This window comes from Aplidium turbinatum, chromosome 2 (genome assembly GCF_918807975.1).
Source record: "Aplidium turbinatum chromosome 2, kaAplTurb1.1, whole genome shotgun sequence".
Classification (NCBI taxonomy): Eukaryota; Metazoa; Chordata; class Ascidiacea; order Aplousobranchia; family Polyclinidae; genus Aplidium; species Aplidium turbinatum.
In genome coordinates, this window is record NC_137473.1 from 43408247 (window position 1) to 43422219 (window position 13973).

At 42.2% G+C, this 13973-nt stretch overlaps 1 protein-coding gene across 1 annotated transcript in view; it reads right to left on the reverse strand.

The window, feature by feature from the left end:
- The window catches only part of LOC145764314 (ATP-binding cassette sub-family C member 4-like), a 32354-nt gene that overhangs the window by 3360 nt on the left and 15021 nt on the right, over positions 1 to 13973 (reverse strand). The window contains exons 20-27 of the mRNA XM_082575933.1: positions 13132 to 13251; positions 8182 to 8405; positions 7455 to 7649; positions 3378 to 3536; positions 2628 to 2717; positions 1519 to 1691; positions 879 to 984; positions 318 to 449 (exon numbers count right to left, since the gene is read on the reverse strand). Coding sequence (XP_082432059.1) covers positions 318 to 449; positions 879 to 984; positions 1519 to 1691; positions 2628 to 2717; positions 3378 to 3536; positions 7455 to 7649; positions 8182 to 8405; positions 13132 to 13251 — 1199 coding nt within the window. The remainder of the gene's footprint in view (positions 1 to 317; positions 450 to 878; positions 985 to 1518; positions 1692 to 2627; positions 2718 to 3377; positions 3537 to 7454; positions 7650 to 8181; positions 8406 to 13131; positions 13252 to 13973) is intronic.

Genomic DNA, 13973 nt, shown 5'->3' on the forward strand with positions numbered 1-13973 from the left:
ACAACGGTTCTCACTGATAAAAGTCTAATCACTACAACACTGCACTTACACACAAAATGTATAGTTTTCAATTTGAACAAATTACAAAACAAAGTAGGCCAAATCGAAACATCAGAAGAAGAGAAACTAGCACCACAATCACAAACAGTTTGTAAATTTTTCTGTGTTATACTTGCAAATAAAAAAAATGGCAAGGTCATGATTTTATAGTGTCGAGCCAGCGTGGCTCTAGAGTGCCACCTAGAGTTCAGACGAAAAAGTGATCAAATAATTTTACTCTGTTTGAATCTAAGAATGCATCGAGAAAAACCACTTACTTTCTGGGCAGCTTTCCTCAACTCCCCTTCTTGGTCCCCGGTGGCTCCCACCATGCCGGTGAATACCCCAACAGGATTTTGCAGAAGAACATGAGGGTGATCGCATTCCAATATCTTGCCATTGTCCAACACCTGGGGGGTTAATAGAATTAGTTTACCACTCATCAAACCTACTTAGGTTCTGCAAAGCACCAACGTTCATACCTAATTTTTTTATGAATCGCCACGACTCGGGCGCATCAAAGAGTTCAACCTAACTCGTTTGCTATGGAGGATTCTGTTGCTCGCAACGAGTTAAAAACTACTGTTTCGTATGTTGAAGAGTGTCGGCAAAAATATACCAAGTTAAACAAAAAGACGAAAAAGATTGACATCACAAACAGATGCGGCTACCATGCACAGTTGCTATGGTTACCTGTAGGGCTGATGTCACAGGACAGTTACGAAGGAGGAGCATGTGCGGAGAAATTCAGTTATTACACAAGTTTGCACTCAATCAACTGGGAGCTCATGTTAACCACAGTAAAATAAGACCACTTAGCAACAAGTCCTCTCCCATACAAGTATCCTGTCCGATGTGATGATTGTGTTAAGTCGGTGGGCCACGGTGATCACTGTGCACGAGAAGAACTTCAATCGGATGGTTTCCTGGATCAGCTGGTCTGTCCTGCACAAAACAATTGGGTGATGATGACGTGATGTTTTTACTTGGGGATACAATTGGTATTTTTTGATGGCTGATTGTTTAGACGCCATATTGCCTTAATTTTCGTTTGGGTTCTATTTTTATTCTGGAGTTCACTTCAGTTTCAGTTAGCTTGCAACCTAGCTGCGTTTTAGTAGAATGAACATCGACCTGAAAACTTGTAATTTATTTCACCACAGATTGCTAATTTATAGTAAACTGCATGGAAAAAGCTACACTTCAGATGCAGATCCACAGACATAGACACCACTCAGCTTCACAGTCGCAAGACATGCTACAAAGCACATGGCAACCACCTTGCTTCATCCTATGCTTCACACATACGACTTGATCGTATCTTGTTATTAAATCCTAAAGTGTAGCATAAAAAGAGTGAAGTTGGTGTCCTGCACACTTGTGCACAGTCATCCCGAATGAGAAAAAATTCACTCGATAATCACATTAATGGTGGTGATTATTCTTAAAGACGAAACACAAGATCAAAATGTTCTTCACCTCAAGTCCACATTCGCTGTCGCCTCGTCGATAATTAGAATCTTGTTGTTCCTTAAAATCGCTCTAGCGAGACAAACCAGCTGACGCTGACCGACGCTCAGGTTGGAACCGGATTCCTCCAGTTTACTTTCTAGTTTCAAAGGCAGGTTTTCAACCAATGGCTTCAATTGAACCTGGAAAGGATTTGGAATAAAACTGAAACTGCACTCTAGTTGTCTCATCTCAAACCTGCGCCGCCACAATGACACTTGCACTCAGAAAAGTAAAAGGTGTGATACAAGAACAAAATTAATAATGTTGTTATTTCATATGTTACGTGGCGTTTATCAATTTTACACTACTGCGACTTGTTGACAATGTGTCGAAATTGTAACTTCAAACCGGTGTCAATATCGGTTACTGGAACTGCGTCGTTAGCTCAAAGCACGTCTCAAAGCACGTCTCTGCAAGCACGCCGACATTATAGGGTGAAATTTGATAGTATGATTTCAACAAAATATAAACTGATTCACTGGTCGATGATCGATACTGAATTGAAATCGATGGATTGATTTGAGATCGAATCGGTTAATACGAATTGGATGAGTTTCAAGCACAACACTTTACAACTTTACATGATTAGCGGAGATAATGAAGTATTTACACCATCATCATTACGTTACATTAACATCTGTCAATGTTGTAACAACCAAATATTTTAAAAATTATTTAATGTGCGTTTTAAGGTAAGTTTTCATGCCGTGAGAACATGGGTCCAACAGAAAGGACGGAGAGATATTCATAAGTAACTTTCCTCATGTGTATGGGCACGCAATCACACATACACTCCTCAAATACACACGCACTCTGCAACTACGCATGAACTTGTCAACCATACATTCACTTTCAAACTGCATATGCATTCCCCTAATTGCACACACACTCCTCAACTATGCAGTGCTCAACTATGCAATGCAATTAAACCAAACTCACTTCATCTTACGATTTTTCATTGGCAAAGTTAACTTTTTATCTCGTATAGAAAAGTCATTCAGTTGAAGGGTGAACCAACGAACAGTAGAATTACAGCAGCTAAATTTGCAATGCCCTGATGAAATATGAGAACCCACCTGCTCCAGAGCGGACCACAGCTGATCATCAGTGTAGGAGGAGAAAGCATCTAAGTTTTTACGCATGGTTCCTCCAAACAATACAGGGTCCTGGAATACGTTTTCATATATAGCTTTGGTAGAGAGGTACTTTTTAAAAACCATAGACAGACAATCGATAACAACTTAATAACATTGAATTGCATAATTCAAAATTACTCATAATTCAATAATTCAATTGCATAATTCAAAATTAATACAGAATTTGTATGTTGTTTGAATACAGAATACAGAATATGTTGTTGAATTTGTATTAGCTTACGTTTATTTTATGTTATGTTGTCCGCTCACTATCTTGTCTCATGACCACACTCCCGCATAATTATGACAGATTGCTACCACCTTTTGTGTTTGTTCGTCAGTTGTTGCTTGTACGCAGGTCAGTGCAGTTTTATTGAATTTCAGTCATTTATTATTAACATTTCACGAATAATTTTGTTTTGTTTAGATGAATTAAGATATTTTCCTGAAGAGGGCAGAAAGTTTTGCCGAAAACGTTTGAAATTATGTATCTGTTTCATTTTTGTATTAATTTTGAATTATGCAATTCAATGTTATTAAGTTGTTATCGATTGTCTGTCTATGGTTTTCATATATAATTTGAGTAAATCGTCACTATTTTAAATGCTTTCACACTTTGCTATTTCGAATTATTCAGTTGCTTGATTTTATGATTCTCTCCAGTTTCGCAACTCAACACTATTTTCCCACCTGTGGAATGATAGCCAGGGAACTTCTCAGGTCGTGCAAGTCCAGCTGTGACGTATCAATCCCGTCTATGGTAATGCTTCCGGTCACACAGTTTGACATGCGGAAAATAGAAGCGATTATGGAGCTTTTTCCTGCCCCCGTGCGACCAACTATTCCAAGCTGAAAATATAATTTCTTTAGTAGATTGAGTTTCGCCTTTAGCTTTTATAATTTCTATAGTTGCAGATGGCAGCATCAGAATGTTGTAAGATAGTTTCAACTCCGAAAAAGAAACTGTCTCTACCTGTAAAGCAAAAGCATCAAACCAATGGAGAAAGACAAGCACCTTCACGTGGTCCCCCCGTCAGTAACATACGAAATTATACAAAACACGTATGCGAAACGAAGCTTGTCAAACAAGAGCTAATGAGACTGTTCAGCGCAGGGTGGGTAGGGAAATGCCCTTTTCAGGGCACGGCAGTGCTCGCACTGTCGAAAAGTACCGACGACCCACCGTACTGCAGCTGAACACCGAGGGCATCACGGCCAGCAAGCTCAACATCATCGAGCACCTCGCCACCAAGCATCAAGCCCTCATCATCCTCCTCCAGGAGACTCACTGTACATCTGTGGATAAGTTGGTAATAACCAACTTCACACTCGCAGGCGCAACCTGCAGCAGGAAACACGGCCTCGCCACGTTTGTCCATGACCGGCTGAGCTGGTCCTTGGTTGACCAATCCCAAGCTCAATCGGAGATCGAGTGGCTTTGTGTAGATGTAGCAGGCTACAACATCGTCAATGTCTACAAGTCCCCACCTTCGCGGATAACATCAACAGCCATCCCAGTGTTCCCCCACCCCAGCCTCTACGCTGGCGATTTTAACTGCCACCACACTGACTGGGGCTACAACTCCATCAACAACGACGGAGAAAGTCTGGCCGCTTGGGCAACCAACAACAACCTCGCCCTCTTATACAATCCTAAGGGCGCACCGAGCTTCCACTCCGGTCGTTGGAACACTGGCACGAACCCAGACCTGGCTTTCGCAAGTGATGACCCCGATGATCGCCAGCCGGACAGACGTGTGCTAGAGAAGTTCCCAAGGTCTCAACACCGACCCTCGCTAATCACGACCCCCTTGCTTGCCACACCGATTCCAAGCAAGCCTGTCAAGCGATGGAACTTCAGAAAGGCCGATTGGGAATACTACAGCTTCCTCACAAACGAAGCTAAGCTACGCAGTACCTCCCATCCCCACGCACCATCAAAGTGGATGAAGCCTACCAGGACTTCTGTGATGCAATTATATCTGCGGCAAAAGACTCCATCCCGCGAGGTCGACGGAAAAACTACATACCTTGCTGGGATGTGGAGTGCGACAGGCTCTACCGCGACTTCCTCCGTTCCCCCAGGGCACCGCCACCACCAACTCAGCAACAGCCCTGCTGGCAAGATTTGGATTCAAAGAGGAAGAAGCGCTGGACAGAAGCCATAGACTCAATCGACTTCACGCACTCCAGCCGCACAGCATGGAGTACACTCAACAACCTCACTGGCAGATCACGTGCCTCTCGTCGCCAATGCCCCATTTCAGCAAATGCCATCGCCTCACAACTTGTGAAAAATGGAGTGCACAGAACGAGAGACCGTGAATCAGACAAGTCTGTCCTCAAGGAAATGACGGACCTCTGGAAGGTCCCAACACCTGTCGAGGGAAACATCTCTGGTGAGTTTACCCCAGAAGAATTTGCATATGCCCTCCAGCACCTAAAGCCAGGCAAATCCCCGGGCCTTGACCACCTATGCCCGGAACTAATACTCCAAGCTGCCCCCTCTATGAGGTCCTGGTTAAAAGACTTCCTTTCCTGCTGCTTGCGTCACCTTCGCATCCCAAGAATCTGGAGAAGATCCCTAGTGGTTGCAGTCTCAAAGCCGAAGAAACCCCCAAAGGACCCGAAGAGCTACCGCCCCATCTCTCTGCTCTGTATCCCCTTCAAGATACTCGAAAGACTTATCTACGCCCGTGTCGAACCGATAATAGACCCTCAGCTCCCTCGGGAACAAGCCGGCTTTCGCCACGGAAAATCAACCGTAGACCAGGTCACTCTGATGACCCAAGACATCGAGGACAGCTTCTATGCAACAAAGAAGGCTGGCGCAGTGTTTGTCGATCTCACGGCTGCCTACGACACTGTATGGCACAGCGGCCTTACCTGTAAACTACTCCGTCTCCTTCCTGACAGGCACATGGTCCATATGATTATGGAACTTGTGCAAAACCGCAGCTTTACCCATTCCCCCCGGTAGCGGCCGACGAAGTAGACTACGTCGACTCAGGAACGGCGTCCCACAGGGCTCTGTCCTGGCTCCCCTCCTCTTAACACTTACATCTATGACCTGCCTGACACCATCTCCAGGAAGTATGCCTACGCAGACGATCTGGCTCTCCTGCATCCAGCCGGAGATTGGCAGTCAATGGAGAGGAACCTAAGCCAGGACATGTCAACTATATCAACATATCTTCAGAAATGGAAGCTACAGCTCAGCAAGGCAAAGACAGTGTCGGCGGCCTTCCATCTAAACAACAAGGAAGCAAAACGTGAGATCAACATCACCACTGATGACGAACACCTCCCCTACTGCGCCGAACCCACCTACCTCGGCGTAACCCTGGACAGGTCACTCACGTACCGACGACACCTGGGGTCACTGCGCAAAAAACTATCGGCGCGCGTTGCACTTTTGAGGCGGCTGGCGGGTTCCGGCTGGGGAGCTGATGCGAAAACCCTTTGCACAGCTACCTTGGCCCTCGTCCATTCTACCGCTGAGTACTGCGCACCAGTGTGGTGCCGCAGCTCTCACACCCGCCACATTGACACCGCCATCAATGACGCACTACACACTGTGACTGGATGCCTGCATCCCACTCCAACGGACTGCCTTCCCATCCTTGCAGGCATCCAACCTGCTGAGCTTCGCCGTAAAGGAGCCATGATTTCCCTTGTTCGTCGCGCACTGGACCCCGACCACCTCCTCCACAGTACACTCCAGCGCCTACCTGGAGGACAGCAGCGACTGAAATCAAGACGCCCATTTGTGCCCGCCGCACGACAGCTTCTGAACAACGTTGAAGATCTTGGAATAAGTGCGGCACACTGGACGAACTACACATGGAACATGGAGTGGCAAAACAACACCTCCCGACTCCATGATTTCCTACCCGACGTCGATCCCCACTCTCCGGGAATGTCCCTCGCAAGACTTGCGTGGGTCCGGCTTAACCGCCTACGAACCGGCGTCGGTCGTTTTCGTTCAGACATGTGCATATGGGGCCTGGCTCCCTCACCGGGATGCGAGTGTGGCGCCACAGACCAGACTGTAGACCATGTCGTCCATGACTGCCCAATCCATCAACCACCACATGGAACGCTTGGACTGAAGGCCCTGGATGACGAGACTGTCGAGTGGCTGATGACATCATGCCCAAACATATAGTCCGGAAGAACAGCTCATACGACGACGAAGAAGATCAAACCAATTTCTACAGTGTATGTAGAATCTACATTGATTACAGTTTTCACATGTGCTTATTTTGTAACTATTGTCAAATGTGCATAAAAGCTGAAATTGCCTTTGTTCTTGCAAATAGAACCGAAGTGAAACATAGATCTCTTGACATAAATTTTAGCCCCTTAGGGCCTCATGTAATATGGAAACGTCTTTTCTAACAAAGGTGATCCTTAAAACAGTCATACATCTGGAGCAAGAGTGCCTTGCATTTTTAGTCTTGCTTCTTTCTAACCGACATCCTGAAGGCAAAATTAAAATTTACTTTTTACACTTAAAGCAACCAAATATATTAATTGGAAGGGCAAAAAGGTTTACTGTTCCCTTCATCATACTATTTCATCTACTACCGACTCAGGATTTTCAAGCAACAGTTGAAATTGAGCTGACTGTCTGCAAATCATCTCACAAACAAATTCTACTCAGCAAAATCACCTTTTACATTGATTCAACTTCTATGGACGTTGAATTAAATGTAAAAGAGTCAGATTTTGCAATCTGAAACATGGCTTATACTACGTCCTTACCTTCTCTCTAGGTTTGACTTTCAAGGTGATGTTTCTCAAAACTAGAGGCCCCTCACTGAAATGGGCGTAAGAAACATTGTCAAATGATATTGATCCGTTTTCTGGCCAATCAGTGGGAGGTTTAAACGTTTTTCTTCCATCTTCAGATTCTGGGGATATCTTGTGATACTCACGAATCCGCCCAACTGACGTCATCTGGATAATTAAAAAGACACAAAGCAAAGAAGATTATCCAATCAAAAAAAAAATCTGAACTGAAAATGTAATAAAGTTACTGTGAATAACGATGTGCTGTTTAGAAAGTATGTATTTCTTTCAGCTTTGTACACCAGTTGGCTATACTTCGAAGGTTTCGTACTATTCAATCTGAAAATTTCCATTATCACAATAACAAATTATCGCAATCACTTGGACAAAGGTTGTGGCCACTGATTGTTCCAGGGTACATGGAGGATGCGAACCCCATTTTAGATCAAATGACACAAAAATGTTGGCTCTTTCATAAATTCAGCAAAAACGAAGCGATCTAGCAGTGAACCTCTCAAAAGTTTCTGCGGGGAAGTCAGTTCAAAAGGTCAACTCAATCTGACGAAACTCAATTCAATTTTAAACGAATCTTTAAACAATATTCAAATTTTCTTCGACGTGAATCATTCATGTGTTTATAAGCGTTAACACCAGTAAGACCAGCCAGTCATGGCCTCTGTTCACGGTGTCTTGTACATACCAAGTTCTCTACTTCTGCAGTCTGCCGGACTGCCCACTGAAAAACCCCGAGCAAACGGATTGATGACGTCAGTGTCAGCCCGAGGTTAGCTGCGTTGATAGAGTCAGGCAGGAGCGACGTCAGTGTGACGCTAAACAGAGCGCAGAAAGCGATAAAGATTGCCGTCACCATGTCAATTCGAAAAGCAAACCAGCGAGTGCCATGAAGGTAGCACGACCATGCCGCTGGAAGGAAAGATAAACTTAAATGTTTGTCAAGTTTTAAAAAACAATATAAAGTTTTGTACAACTATGTGGTGTTGATATTTGCTTTGAGCGAAGTTCTACAGGACGAGAGAAAGGTCCTTAAAAACGTCATCTTACTAGAATTCTGATATCCTCTTAGGCTACTTGGCTTTTTGCTTGGCATTGAGCACTTTTGTATAGTTTTAATAGTATTTATTGTTTAGTAATCTATGATGTACATATAGTTCTAGAGGCCTTGAACGACAGACAGAGTCGATTGTAGATTTGACAGTTTGAAATGTCGCCTAGTATGAATGCCTTTAAACTATTTTATACATTAGGTATTTCTGAGCGGGGGAGTGTAGTTGAATACTTTGAATAATAGTTGAATAATAGATTCTATTTGAATAAGGTTTATGTAAGGTTTAAGGTTTATGTAAATTGTTTAACTGAAACCTAATCTATCATAAAAGTAAAGTTGATTAAAGCTCTGCGGCTTGCTGAATCTGATTGCCACAATGGCAATGCCAAACATTGTGGTGAACTCAATCTTGTGGTACATCTACAACAGAATTGATATTCTGCAAAGTGATTTGATTGTCAAATTAGTCACTGATCATTATGAAGAATCTGCCATTGAAGCAGCAAAAGATGCTCTTTATGAACTCCCAGTTGAATTCGCTAATCACCGGTTGGTGAAAAGAAAAGGAGAGAGCAAATCTTCCAAAAACATAAAGGACATGTTAGAGATTTTCCATCAATATAATGAACAACTGAATGAACAACAAGTATCTTTTGTGACATCAAATTGTGATTTTCCATCACTAGATATAAAAAATGTTGATGTTGCTGAATGGCATGACAAAATGATATCCATGCATTCTGATATTCAACAGCTTAAGCAGGCCAACGCAATAACAACAAGCTTAAATGAACAAGTGAAAGAATTGCGCAGTATGTTATCAGAGACAAAAGCTTTGATAAAAAAGAACTCAAACTCTACCCTGCAAAGACAGCAAGTAAGTTCTGCTGATGTCACCAATCATGCACCATTAAGCTATGCCCAGAAAGTATCCTCTAATTTGAATCCTGCATCAGAGTCTGAAGCTGCTGTCTCTGTCAGTGCACCTCAGGAAAAAACTACTGGCTTGACATCTGGAGAAACTGCCATGATTGAATCTGGACCTTCTGCATCATGGAATCTAGTGAAGAAACGAAAACGACTCCCTCGAATTGGAAAGTTACTAGATGACGGTCTAAAGGCTGTTTCTACTAACTATAAAGCTGCAGAAGTATTCATATCCAGACTGGAACCGGATACAAGCACCGTGAGTGTTGAAGCATTTGTAAAACGTCAGTTTCCTGATGCTCTCAACATTAGCTGTTCAAAATTAAATACAAAACATGAGTCTTATTCCTCCTTCAAGGTGGTCCTTAAAGGAGTGTCGTTCAAAAACTCTGTCAACCCTAATTCCTGGCCAAGCGGCATACTGGTAAAAAGATTCTTCTCACCTCGGGTGCCTGTGTCGGAAGACACACATGTAAAATGAAACATCTTCATGGCTGCACATAATGTTCAGGTTGTGTCTTACAATTGCAGAGGCCTAGATAGCGCTGCAGATGAAATAAGACAATTCTGTAAAAAATATGATATTATTCTCTTGCAAGAAACTTGGCTATCATCACAACAACTTGATAGGCTGAGTAATCTTAGTAAAAGTCATCACTCGTGTGGATACTCTGCTATGAATGATGAGGATGGCTTCAGACTTGGAAGGCCATTTGGCGGCACGGCAATTTTATGGCATAAGAGTCTTAATGCTACCAAACTCCAAAGCCATGATGGAAGTATCATTGGTATTAAACTGAAGTTTGATAAATCGTCATTGATAATATTGAATGTGTATATGCCATACTGTTGTAATGAGAATCTGGATGATTACATTGACTATCTCAGCAAACTGGAAATTATGTGTGAAGACCTGGGTGACTGTGACCTACTAATAGTGGGTGACTTCAATGCCAGTGATAACAATGCATTTGGTCCACATCTTGATACCTTCTGTGAAGATCTGGATCTGATTATGTCTGACAGAATACGGTTGCCTGGTAATACATTTACCTATATTAGTGATGCCCATGGTACGACTAGCTGGCTGGATCACTGTCTATCCTCACTCACTGTCCATAAAGCAATTAACAAATTATCAGTCCTCCAGGACTCATTCACTTCAGATCATCTACCTCTTGTTATCAAGCTTTCTGAGGCTTCTCTCACTAAGCTGGACTTCAATGATACTTGTACTGATGATGTTTCATTACTGTGGAACAACACAACTGATGAAGACAGGTCTGTGTATTATGATGCCACATACCAATTGCTCGCTCAAATTCCTCTATCAGCTCACTCCATTTCTTGCAAAAACTCTCATTGTAGTGATCAGAATCACCTAGATGATATTGATTTGTTCTATAACAGTATTACATCTGCATTGCAAAGGGCATCTATGAATATACCTAAGAAAAAGAAAAGAGCCGACCTTCACACTGCTGGTTGGAACGACAATGTCAAGTCAGCTCATAAAAAGGCTCGCGAAGCATATCACTCCTGGCTGAATTGTGAGAAACCTAGAAGTGGAACAGTCTACTCACAAATGTGTACAACCCGTCGTGCTTTCAAGTATGCACTTCGCAGGTGCAAGAATAAAAAAGAACAACATCAAGCAGATGCCTTGGCAAAGGACTTTATTGCTGGCTGCCCATCTAATCAATTCTGGACACGCATTAGAAAACACAAAATTCACCCACCTCTTTCGTTAACAGTTGGTGGGGCAACAGGCAGTGCTGATATTGCCAGTATGTGGGGAAATCATTACAGCAAGCACCTCAACTCTGTGCAGCCTCAATACCATGCTAAAAATTTAGTTGAAAGTAACATAACAAATGCCTGTAAATATGTTGACTGTAATCAGTACTTGTGTAATGTGGATGTGGTTAAAATGCTGTGCAAGAAGCTATGTTTAAATAAATCTACTGGCCATGATAAGATTTCTGCTGAACATATTCTCTATTCTCATCCTGTAATTTTCCTGTATCTCAGTATCTTCTTCAATATGTGTATTTTTCATGGATTTGTGCCTAACAATTTCATGTATACTGTGATTTTGCCTATGGTAAAAAGTAACAAAGGAGACATTACTAGCACTGCCAACTATAGACCAATTGCAATTGCTACAATCATATCAAAGATTTTTGAGTATTTTATTCTTCATTGTATCGAGCCACTGTTGAGTAGTTCTGACAACCAATTTGGTTTTAAGGCTAAGCATAGCACAGATATGTGTGTTTACCTGCTAAAGCAGACCATTTCTCATTATGTTAAGCATGGAACCCCTGTGTATTCTGTATTTTTAGACTCGTCCAAAGCGTTTGACAGAGTGAATCACTCTTTGCTGTTTTCAAAGCTGATTGAACGGTCTGTTCCCATATTGTTTGTACGTTTATTGTTATTCTGGTACGCCAATCAATGTATGACAGTAAAGTGGGGAGGTCAATTCTCCCAGCCATTCCATGTGTCTAATGGGGTGAGACAGGGTGGTGTATTAAGTCCATATTTTTTTGCTTTGTACATGAATGATTTGTCGTGTGAGCTGAATAACCTTGCCGTAGGATGCTATGTTAGGAATTCCTGCCTTAATCACATTATTTATGCAGATGATGTATGTTGTTTTGCACCCAGTATTAAGGGCCTGCAAAGAATTATTGATGTGTGCCAGCAGTATGCTATGTTGCATGACATTATATTTAATTGTAATAAAACTGTTGGAGTTATGTTCAAAACTAAGTTCTTAAAACTTGATTTCCAACCGTTTGTTTATCTGGGTGATGAATGTATTCGTTTTGAAACGACAGTAAAGTACTTAGGCATTGTGATTAACAACATGCTGTCTGATGATGAAGACATGAAAAGACAGCTCCGGTCACTTTACTGCTCTGGCAATATGCTGAGAGCAAGATTCCCCAGGTGTTCTACCACTGTCAAAAACGTATTATTTCGATCCTACTGTATGCCAATGTATGGATCTCAGCTGTGGTGTAAATATTTTTCGTACAGTATCAATCGTCTACGTGTAGCGTATAATAACAGCTATAGAATTACATTTCATCTTCCGAGACGTATAAGTATAAGCTCTGTGATGGTAACTAACAAAATTACGACGTTTCATGCTCTCCTTCGTAAAAGTATATATAAATTTACTGATCGCTGCTTTAACACATCGAATACGTGGATTCAGCATTTGATGAATTCCGAGTGTTATCATCAATCTGCTTTCTTCCAGCATCGTGATCGTGCTCTCCAGCCTGAAACTTGTGCTTAATATTTGTGTAGTACCGATAGCTGCTAGGCCTACTCGATTTCTGTGTGGTGTTGTATTTCGTTTTCTTTGTGTGTTTGTATCCTATGGACCAATTCTACTTGTGTCTGAAACAAAATCCAAATAAATAAATAAATACGCTGTTCATCTGCACAGAGCAATCTTTCGAATTGCACCTACGCTGTTTGATTTTGTGTATAATATTGAATATAAAGACACTTAACACAACATGAGAGCTCTTATGAAGAGCAAAGCTCGGTTAAGGTATTAAAAGTGAGACAGTGTTGTAAAACGTATTTAAAAACTCGCTTTGCAGCTTTGAACAATATTAAACCATCAGCCACGCTCACCCCCGTGGTTGTCTTGTAGTTGATGGTGCTTCCTTATGAACGACCGTTCGGCCTGGAAGCTTCGTATCAGTGGCAACCCCTGCAGGGTGGATGACAAATGACCAAACACCGGGCTACGACCTGAAAACATGCGAATAACCAAAAACCTTCTTGGAACCTTAACCAGAACTAAATGGTCTCGTCTTGGGCGAAACAGAGACTCTTCAGTAGGGTGTCCGACGTTTTCTTCGTAAACAGTTTTTCGTAAAACAATTGTTCGTAAGCAATTCTTCGTAAAAGCAATTCTTCGTAAAGCAATTCTTCGTAAAGCAATTCTTCGGGCATGCAATTGACCGTAATACTAATTGTTCGTAAACAAATGTTCATAAAAGTTAGGCTACAGCTTTTTTTTTAAAAAACAGTTACAATTGTTTACGAACAATCAATTAGGGTAGCCTATATGCTAGAGATGTGCTAATTGTGCTTAAACACATAATTGTGCCACTGAAAGAAATCTGCAGCTCCTTGCCCGTTCAAAGCACTGGTATGCTGACGGCACCTTCAAGACAGTGCCTTCACTGTTTGAACAGCTTTACACAATACACGGACTGACGGAAAACACTTCAGTGCCTCTGGTGTATGCCCTGCTGGGGGACAAAAGGAGATGGACATACATTCATGGAGTTGTTACCTGCTGTTGCTGTTCCAGAGACAATCATGACTGACTTTGAGATGGCCATGGTCAATGCAGTAAGCAGAGAGTACCCACTTTCAACTCACCGTGGCTGGTTCTTCCATTTGTGCCAGTGCATTTGGAGAAAAACGATGGGAATGTATTACCAGATGTTGCTCAGCCAATAATT